General features: G+C 26.6%; 1 protein-coding gene across 5 annotated transcripts in view; it reads left to right on the plus strand.

Annotated features, from left to right (window-relative positions):
• Cact (cactus) overlaps positions 1-7,021 on the plus strand; it is a 31,124-nt gene extending 24,103 nt beyond the window's left edge. For 4 of the 5 annotated variants that reach the window (XM_016801199.2, XM_008180849.3, XM_016801198.2 and 1 more), the window contains exons 3-7: positions 942-1,047; positions 3,004-3,205; positions 5,154-5,242; positions 6,378-6,560; positions 6,627-7,006. In XM_016801199.2, the coding sequence (XP_016656688.1) occupies positions 942-1,047; positions 3,004-3,205; positions 5,154-5,242; positions 6,378-6,560; positions 6,627-6,692 (646 nt within the window). In that variant the 3' untranslated portion in view covers positions 6,693-7,006. 5 annotated transcript variants of the gene reach the window in all.
• Positions 7,022-11,131: the final 4,110 nt, after the last annotated feature.

The following is an 11,131-nucleotide window of genomic DNA, read 5'->3' on the forward strand; positions in this document are numbered from 1 at the left end:
TAGATAATAATCTTACCATTAGATTTTAAAAGAGGTCAATTTACTTTAATTTTTAAATTAACGGAGCTACACGTGTTCTGCTGAGCATAAAATTTACACACTTGTTAGACGGAGACAATACATGAAGGTATCACATCCTCTTAAGAGGCCACATTTGTAATTTTAACAGATTATTTTTAAGAATTATTGTAAATTGTTTTGATGTTCACAATAAACTATGCGTTTTAACCTTAAACTGTTTAAAAATGTCTGCCATCTCTTGCTTGATTATTCTGCTTCCCCTTTCGTTTCGATCAAATTTCTATAAAAGGCAGCTACCTCCATGCAGCTGGATCTTTTAGTATTTCCTCTATAAAATAGACATTGAATGATCCATCTAGTTACACTGTTTCATGCATACAGCAGACTGTTACTTTCCTATCTTATAAGTTATGAACCAAAGCAACCATGTCCCAATAGAGATCACATCATGTAGAAGTCTAACTGACTGAATTTGAGTCTACTCCATCATGGCCAATGCTTCCAGGACTTGATAATGACTGTTAATGCCATTATAGTGTACCTACCAAACATATGCTTAATTAATGATTTGTTGGGCTGTTACTTTCTAAGTACTATAATTCGACTATCCAGTTCAAGACTGCAACAACTCAAAATACTGGTTTATTGGGAATAATGCGTTTTCTATATAGTTTCTCTATGTAACCTAATGTAAATTATAATATTGAGAATGCTCTCTCTCGTGGTCAATAATTTAACCTCAAATTTATCTATATTTTATTACGTTCTTGAACTGAAATCACAAGATGGTCTATAAGATGGTGTACTTAACTCGGATTTGTTATATTTTGAGTTGTTGCAGTCTTGAACTGAATAGTTGTATTGTTTATTTGTATTAATATTCATACATGCAACTGAACATTTGTTTAATTATATTTTAGGCTACTTCATCTTGCTATTATCCATGGATATATCCAAGTATCAAAACGGTTAATTGATATTTGTCCAGATTCCAAAATTTTAGATATACGAAATGATGATGGCCAAGTAAGTGTTTAAATAAATATATTTAGTTAAAATTTAAGGACAATTTTAAATAATTAAAATATATTAGCAGCTACCTGTATATTTTTTTACTCACAAGATTCTTTAAATTTAAAAATCATAAAACCCAACTTGGGCTGGGCGCCTTCCACTGAAAATTTCAATTAAATATATAATATTACATTTTAAACTAGCTTTAAGATAGTTGTCTACAGTTCAGCCACAAACATAAACTTGTCTACTCAAAAAGTTCTGTTTTATGCCATTGAAAACACTTCATTTCATTTGTTTGTTACGTTTGACTTATGTAAAAAATATTTTTATATTGGAACTGTGAACTAGTCTCAACAATTTTACTGGCCAAATTTGTTACTTGGTATAATATTATGTTATTACTACATGTCATGAGCAAGCCATACCAGCCATAAGCAATAAATAAATAAATTGAAAATAGTAGTGAACTACAATAATGTTTTATGGATAAACTGTTATATTAAAATTGAAGGTACCTATTATACAAAATTATTTTATTTTTACCCTCTTAGTATAAAACTACAACAAAATCCTCGACAAAATCACTTACTTTTGATTTTATTAGTGAATTTTAAGTTAAATATTTTAAACCATGACCGGCTAACTAATCAATACATCCCTATATTTTGTAACTTTAGTTTTAACCCAGTACTAATTGTTTATGTTAGAAGTTCCTATACTAATTATGGTATTCATGCCGTATGCGGTCTACCGCACACTTGTCGTCTACCACGTATGTTTCTACACGTCATATGCGGTCTAGGTACTACCGCGCATTTATATATATCTTAGGTCATTCCTGTTGATCCAATGGCAGCATTTCATGGTTATCAAGATTGAAATAATTCAAAATGAAATTGAAGTTGGTACAGAAATACACTCGGATGAATGGCTTGCATATAAGACGAATCGTCTTAGACGATAGAAAATAAAGGGTACATACATAAAACCATCAATCATTCCCAATTTTTTGTCAATCCCACCAGTGGTGTGCACACACAACACATTGAAAGTTTATGGGGAAGTTTAAAACTTCGAATTATTAAAAAAATGCGAGGTACATCTCCATTATTGTTACCTTCATATTTGGCGAAACAATGGTGGCGTCTAAAAAACAAGAATAAGAACACATTTGATTGCTTTTTAAGAGATGTGAAATTATATAGTACCTAATTTAAATTTATTAATGCATATTTCTATATATTTTTACATTTTTTGTCAGTTACTTTTTAATACATATACTAATTTAATTTACCTACATATTTTAACGCATATTTTTATATATTTTTTTGTATTATTAAATATTATACTAAAATTCTACATCAATAAATATATTGTAATTCTACATTTATGTATTCATTCATATTTTTAACTATGTGGTAGACCGCATACGACATGAATACCCTAATTAATTTGCTTATAACTATATAGAAAATAATATATTTTGATTAATTAAATCTATGTCGTTATTATTTTTGAGTAAATATTTTAAGATACTTTCCTGTATACGAGACTACAACCCAAGACTACCTCTGTTATCGGGACTACCACAATAGCTGAATGATATAATTTGTTTTTATATTATTTGAATGTGGCCATTCCCATTATTATTTATTATTTTACTTATGGATTTACTATTTTTGTTCGTGTTTGTATTAGGCAACAACAAAATAATATTATTCTTTGTATTCTTATTATTTTATTGTTTTCAGTGGTCGTACGCAGAGTGTGGCGTTTACTTCGTTTACAATCGCTGTAGTCGGGATAATGGGGGTAATCTTGGGTGTTAGTCTCAAAAATAGCTGTAGTCTCATATGACAGGAAAGAACCTATTTTATTTTTATATTTACATTGTGTAATATATATTATAACTCAAATATTATTTGATGGACTCGCATTGATTTATAACTTGAATTTGGTTTTTAGAGTGCTCTTCATTTGGCTGTTATGACAAATCAATGTGAAATTGTGAAACACCTAATGAAAGCTCATGCCAATGCAGAAATATTAGATTATAAAGGCAATACAGCTGTTCATTTGGCATGTTATGATGGAAAACTAGATTGCCTGAAAATATTAGCTAATTACGTATTACTGCCAAAAATATTTGATATTATTAATTATGATGGTATGTATCTAATTTATTTTAAATATATAAATAATTATTTTGAATTTGATAAATGTATCAGTGATAATTTATACTTTAAAAAAAAATAATTTTGGTAATTTTGGAACTTTCAATCGTACAAAACTGATAAATTACTTGTGGTAATCAGTATACAAATCTTAAAGAATCTGGTGATCTTTAGAGATAGGCATCTGCTAATCTTTGGAAATTCTAATAATCTCTGAAAATCCAAAATAGCTACTAGTGGCTTACCTTATATTACAAATAGTATCAAAAATATTTTGTGATGTCAATTATTTTTTAATACTATAAATTACCCATTGAAAATAAAATCATGCATTTATATTGACATTTTGTGAATTAAATAAATGCTTTTTTATTATTGTATATAATTTTATTTTAAAGTAATTGTGATCTGATATATAGTTTATTTTATGTTTAAAATAGTTACCTACTGGCTTATGTCCAATATACTATACTTCTGATGGTATTAATTAATGGCAGTGTATAATTTAGGTTTGAATAGTGAATACTAAATAAAATTATATTATATAATATGTATATGTTTTTATTTTTATTTTTCACAAATGTAAGTAATTGCTTCATAGATATAAATAATATTTAAAATATCAAAGTGATAAATGTATGATTTTGGATGTTTGGTTGTAACTTGTAACATGTTTTAACAAAAACAAATATTATTCTAGTCTTATCTAATTCTTTAATATCACTTGGCCTTTTATGTTTTTATTATTATATTAATTGTATATTAACATTTATTAAATTTAAGTAGTTAAATAAATATTTAATAAGTTTTACAAGAAAGGAGGAAAATATACTTTATAGACAGTAAGCATTAATTTAAAAGATAATATAATACTACATTGTCCTTGATTGCCCCCACCCTGTTAAAATGTTTTTATATTTGACCGTGATTTGTAAAATGATGTCATGTCAATGTATGGAATGAATTTTAGTATGATAAGTACATAAATTAAAAATAAAGAAATTTGTGAAATGTTTTATTAAAGTTAGTTATTATAATATAAACATATTGGGTATACAATGATTTATTGTTTTATAGCTAGTAATATTCAAATTTGTTTTAATTAAAATATATTAAAAGATCATAATAAAATATAATTTTTTTTAGATAGTGATTTGAGAATCTATGTTTTTTAGTCGAAAAATGCCCTGATTATCAACTTTGAGGAAGGTTTCTGCTAAAAAATTGTATCTAGTTGGTACATTTGTTAGGTCAAAATTTAAAACGTAGTAGGTATTTTTTTTTTTAAATTGTGGAAAAATATAATTATTTTAAAGGTGGGCCACATAATATATTCGTAGCAATACTGGCCGGTGACCATATACTGTAAGACAGCTCTATACAACACCTAATTAAAAAATATTACCTAACATCAATTTTTAGAAAGAAATTGATTGATTTTAGAATTAAATTTCATATTTAGTTGTTGGCTTAATTATTTTTATTTTCATTATTATTTATTGTTTGCATAGTTAAATTAGTATTGTAATTTGTAAAGGCACGTGGCAAGGTATGTGATTATGAGGGATATCCTCTCCCCCAATTGGGTTAACCCCCTCCTCCCACTCGATTACACGGTAGCAGCAGTACCTTTCAGGGAAACTTTTTTCAAAACAACTCCTTTCTATTTAAAATGTCTGGGAACACTACTGGTAGTGTTTGACATAATATGTTTACTAAATTAAAATAAGCCAATCAAATTTTAAGCCAATAAATTATTTATGATTAATGGTAACCTTGATTTACAATACAAAAAAAATTTAATTAAATTTTCCAGTCTTATGATTTATGACGAAACACTTATTTCTGTATACATAATATTATGTTTATTCACTTAATATATTAGCATATTTGTGAATCTTTTTAAATCATTTTAAATTTAATGACATTTTTTTTTTCCAGGTTTGGCATGTATTCATATTGCAACAATTGCTAACCATCTAAATCTACTTAGATTTATTGTTAATAGTTCAAAAAATGTGAATATCACGGTAAGTTCAAAAACAGTTTTCTTCCATTTTTTTGTTATAATATAGTATTAAAATTTATATATTACAAATTATTTGGGTTTCAAATGCACTATTTGGTAGTATATTTGGTATAATTATTTTTTATTTGGTTCATAGCGTTTGTACCATTAAAATGTTAGTAATAATATATGTATTTATAACTTGTATTGTTTATACAAATCTACATTTTAACATAAATCATTTTTAAATTTTAAATTCGATAAATGTTTCCAAAAATAGCACTTAAAATTGTTATAAAAAAATAATTGTGCCTGTATTTTTAATATTTTTTCAACTACTATTGTATAAATATATCAGAAGCCTTGTATTAAATTTTCACGATTTTTGGAACAGCAAAAAAATTTTATTGACATTTATAGAAAAAATAAACCAAAAAAAAATTGAAAATTGAAAATGTCCATAATAAACAGCTTGAAAACAGTCAAAATATTTGAAAAAAAATTATCATGTATTGGAATTGATAAAATAAACATATAGTATAAATTTAAAGTATCTACTGTTATTAGTTTTTGAATTTCAACAAAATAAAAAAATTGTTACTTGAGAAACCCAGTGAATATCTAATGTTGTAAAAATTTTAATTTCAAACACTCATAATAATTTAATTTGACTTTCTTATAGACATATTTTTTAGACAATCTTATAAGGAATTTTGTATTAAATTTTAAAATCTTAGATTTAAAAAGAAAATTTTTTAGGTATATTAAATATAAATATTAATTTTGAAGATGTATGTTGGAACAAATATCATTTTTGTATTTTGGTTCCTGTTAAAAAAATATTCACAAGTTTATAATTATTATAATAAGTAGTGAGTACAGGATACAGTTACAAGGTAGACATGTTGTACAGAATGTATATGCAAAATATATGTGATAACTGATATGTTAACCTAATACAGTCAACAATAAATTATTCCATTTAGTGGCCCACAACATAATCATTTTAATTTGTGTAGTATAGTAATTATTTTACATTGAATGTAAAAATGTTATTATCGTAGTATATTTGATGTCAATTAATATTCATAACATATAATCAAACAGTACTAAAAATAAAATTTAAAATTACTAACAATTTAATTATTCATTTTTAGGATCATAAAAGTGGATACACAGCATTACACTTTGCTGTAGCTCTAAATAGAGCTAATCTAATTGAATGTTTAATAGACAAAGTTGATCCAAACATTGAGAGTTATGCTGGAAAATTAGCATTTGAAGTTGAAGATGATTATGACGAAGATGAAGAAGATGATTATGATGAAGATGATGAAACTGTATGTTATATTATATATATTTTGTTGTTTGCTTGTGTAAATCTAATTTTAAAATGTTTATTTCAGTCTGACGATCTTATGAAATCAGTGAATGCACTTCAGTTACCTAATAACAGTTCAATCAAGTGTTGAAGAATTTACATACCATTGTTGTTTTATTTTTTCCTATATTAGCATTCATCCTAAAACCACCTGATTATAATTTCATTATTATTTTTAAAGTAAGATTTATTTAAATTGATACATCAATAGTTAAATGTTTATTTTGTAATTATTAAATTATTATTGATTTCCCCCTCTTTTTTGTGTAATAATATTATTGGATTGTATTTGATATGCATGTTAACTTTTTTTATTGTTGGAAATGTCCAATGAATGTTATGTGAATGGAATATTTTTGTAAGTGACTTTGGTGATTTTTTAATAAATGTTTTTTATGTTAAATAGTATAATATAACCTATATAGTATAATAATTTATTATTAAACTAAAATTATGCCCAAATAGGTAGCCGGACACTCAATCATAGTATACAATATTTAGAATGAAGACATTTTCTTACAACATACCATGCGTTTTAAAATTTCTTAATTTTAGATTCTGAGCTATTAATGAATTCCTCTTCCAATGAGGTGTTTCATTTTTGTTTTTTGTGTTATCGTTGTCAAATAATGCTTCATTTTTCAACTTCAGTATCTTTTCTGGTGGAAAAAAGTATCTAGTTGGTGCATTCAAGAGTCAAAATAAAAAAGTAATTATTGAAACCAATGGGAAAAACAAGAGTCAAGCTAAGTAAAAACTAAAATTTTTACTCAAAACCAATTTTTGACTTAAACAATTTATTTTTTTGGTCTAACTAAAAAAAAAAATTACCGTAGATAAATATTAATATAATTATCTAAATCCACTGTCGTCTGTCATTCCTTGTATAATACCACAGCTGTCTGCTATGCCCTATGCGGCCATGCCACATATTAAATGTATGTTTAGTTGATTTCTAAATTTACTTATCGTAGTATACATCAAAGCTAATGTTCCATGATTTTTTTTAATTACTGTATTAGGTGTACAAGGTTTTCACAATGTATTATTTTCACATTTCACCTATGAGAATGTACGTTTATAGTTTGTATTGACTGTGAATGAATGGGTTAATTGAATCTATTCACTGAGAATTGGGGTGAGTATGTTCGGGAGAATTTTGTCTTTGGAAATGTTGTTTTCCTATTATAAATAAATTATATTTTTTTGTTTTTGAAAAAAAAAGGTATTGTAGTTATGTGACCAAGCAGGGTAAATTTTATATATTTAAATACTATATACCAAAGGTGGGCAAGTTAATGAAAATAATTAACTCAAGTTAAGTTAAGTTAAGAGGATACAAGATCGATAAGTTAAAAGTTAACAGTTAACAAATTATAAATTTAACTCAATAAGTTAAAAGTTAATATAGAAAAAAATATTAACTTAACTCGGTTTAAAAAAAGTTAATCTATTTTTTTTTTAACTAGTATGTAAATCACATAAAGAGTGAATGTGTATTTCTAGTTTCTAATTTAGAAAATTAAAAATATAATTTTATTGAACTTTTATCATAATGTACACTGTACACCATTTTACTTTTACTTTACTATTATTTAATAATTTAAACTATGCCCATCTCAAATAAATAATTTAACAAATATATTTTAGATTCTGAGTGGAACGATGAATGTATTGATTTTACAATGATGTGTGTTTTTTTTTTTTTTTTATTTTTTTTTTTTGTGTGTGTACACGATAAGTAGTCGAAATAATGCTACGATTTTCAACTTTAGTATCTTGTTCGATCAGAAAGTGAATATCGTTGGTGCATTGGGGAGGTCAAAATTTAAATTTTCCAGTAGTTTTCAAAAGCGCTGGGAAAAACAAAAGAAAAATTAAGGAAAAACGGGAATTTTTACGCAAAATCTGTTTTCGAGAAAATTGATTTTGGTTTTTGGTGTAACTTTAAAACGAATGACTGTAGATACATGAAATTTTCAATGGTTGTTTATATTTCCATTTTCTATACACGATAACATTTTCAAAATATTTTGATTTATTTTGAACTGTTTAGAGACATTTTCACTTTCCATTTTTTTTTAGTTTTTTTTTCGCGTGAAAGTATGGGCCAATACCTAACAATGTAATATCGTTGTAGGTAGGTACTTGATATTCGTAACAATTACCAATCTAAATAGTTCTGTAGCATACATTGGCGTAACCAGGAATTTTGTATAGGGGGTGGGCTAAGTCTCACAAATAAATACAAAAAATACAAATACAATATGTCTTTTATTTAGTTTATTTTAATTTATTTTATACTAGCTGATCCCGTGCACTTCGTTTCGCGGCAACCAATAATTATTATTATTATAGCTTCAAAACCCATGGCAACCATTTAAAAACAAAAATTTCCATCGGAAATGTCAAAATTCCTGTTTGAGCACCTCCTGGGGTTGGTTCTCTCCCTTTTTAAATTAGCCTATCTTCTGCTCAGAGGTATAATCTATCTATATATATATAAATATCTGATCCCGTTCACTTCGTTGCCCATTAAAATTGCCAACTCTATATGAATAATAATTCTACATATCAATGGCAACCATTTATATACAAAATATTTTATAGGAAATTTCAAAATAATATATAATTGGTTGCCATGGTAATACGGAGACACACACCGATGGAAATCTCAAAATAATATATAATTGATTGCCATGGTAACATGGACACACAGACACACTGACATACATTCATTTTTATATATATATAGATTCAGAGCGGAGTGATTTTACAATGATATATGTTTTATTTTTATTTTTATTTGTGTCTGTGTACACGATAAGTAGTCGTAATAATGCGTTGATTTTCAAATTCAGTATCTTAATCGACGGGAATGTGAATCTAGTGATGCATTGGGTTCAGTGGCGTACATTCAAATTTGCTCTGGGGGGGGGGGGGGGGGGTTCAAAAAAAATAACCAACACTAAAACCTTCTCTTTAAAACTATCCATTTTCCTAACAATCACAGGTTACAAGGGGGTCATTGTATAATGGGTTGTATTAGACTTGAATTCAATGATAAAATTGCATAAGAAAAACGATTCTTAGCGAGGACGGTTTGTCATTCTGGATATTTTATATTGTTATTAATTATTTTATCATGTAAGTTGAATTAATATTATAATATTATAATTTTTTATTCGTTTCTATGGCGATAACTGATAAACAAAGCGTTAGAAATTAAAATCCCATTTTTAGCGTTTTTTCGTAATTTTTCGGTGGTTTTTCCCGTGGCATTAAATAACTATTGAGAAAATCAGAAAATAACCTCTCTAAAGTACCATCTTGATCCAATTTGCTAAAAGATAAGGTACTATATGTTGAAATCGAAGCACTCCTTCTTGGAGAAATTTTGTATACAGGAACAGGATATAAAAAAAGAAAAATAAACACCGGCCATTATAAAAACAATAGCTTCCTCGCTCCGCTCAGAATCTAAAATAGTAGATAAGAAAATCCATTTTATATGACATTGTCGACGTGCGCCGAGTCGGCGGCAGTCAGCAATGGAGATATTGGTATTGTGTTTTAATGCTTTAATGTTTTTCTAACTTTTTATAATAACTTCTATTTTCATGAAATAATTACAATTTAAACATGAATAAATAAATTATTTCAGACTATTTTTTTAATAAATCTTTAATAATCAGAAATCAAAATTAACCGAAAATAACCGAAATTAACCAGTATTTTTCAAAACCGGTATTAACCGGTTCTAGAACCCTTATATTTTTTTAGAAAACCGAAACAAAATCGGAACCCTTAAACAAATTAATTTAATAACCAGAACCGGAACCGGAACCGAAACACCCAATAGGTTCCAGTCCCTGCCTTTATGTAGAAAAAATTATTTTTGTTAGTTATTTTTAAATATAGTAGTAGGTTACAAATAAATAATGATAATAATTACATATAAGTCTTTATGTTATACTTATAAAGAAATATTAAAAAATATATAAGTTGTATAAAATACTAAAATGTATAAATGAATACGTAATATTTATAAAAATAATTTTTGTTGTCAATAAAATATAGAAAACTATGATAATAATTACAATTCCTGTCATAATTCATTTTTTTTACTCACTTTTGTTAGCACTGTTTAGGTTAGGTTGCTGGTACAGTGGTTCACTATTTTTTAAAGAAGTTATTTGAAACCAACATAACAAAATCATTGTGTATTATATTAAACTTTTTTTTGGTCGAAAAGTGAATCGGCCGAAAAGGAAAGGGTACGTTTTTGGTCGTATTAAGATGTATTAATGTCCGCACGCATCTAACTGACTGTGTACGATCAAATGTCTATTTTGATTGATATACGGCACCCATAATTTCGTTATGAAATCTTTTTTCGTTGTTGGTAAAGTATAATATTATACTCAATAGTCAAATTATTATAACGTATGTTTGTGTACCTATACACGGATGATTAATAATAAGAAATTCATCAATAATATCACAATTTTTTTTTTGGTCCTGGGGGGG

Source organism: Acyrthosiphon pisum, chromosome A1 (genome assembly GCF_005508785.2).
Source record: "Acyrthosiphon pisum isolate AL4f chromosome A1, pea_aphid_22Mar2018_4r6ur, whole genome shotgun sequence".
In the NCBI taxonomy this organism is placed as follows: Eukaryota; Metazoa; Arthropoda; class Insecta; order Hemiptera; family Aphididae; genus Acyrthosiphon; species Acyrthosiphon pisum.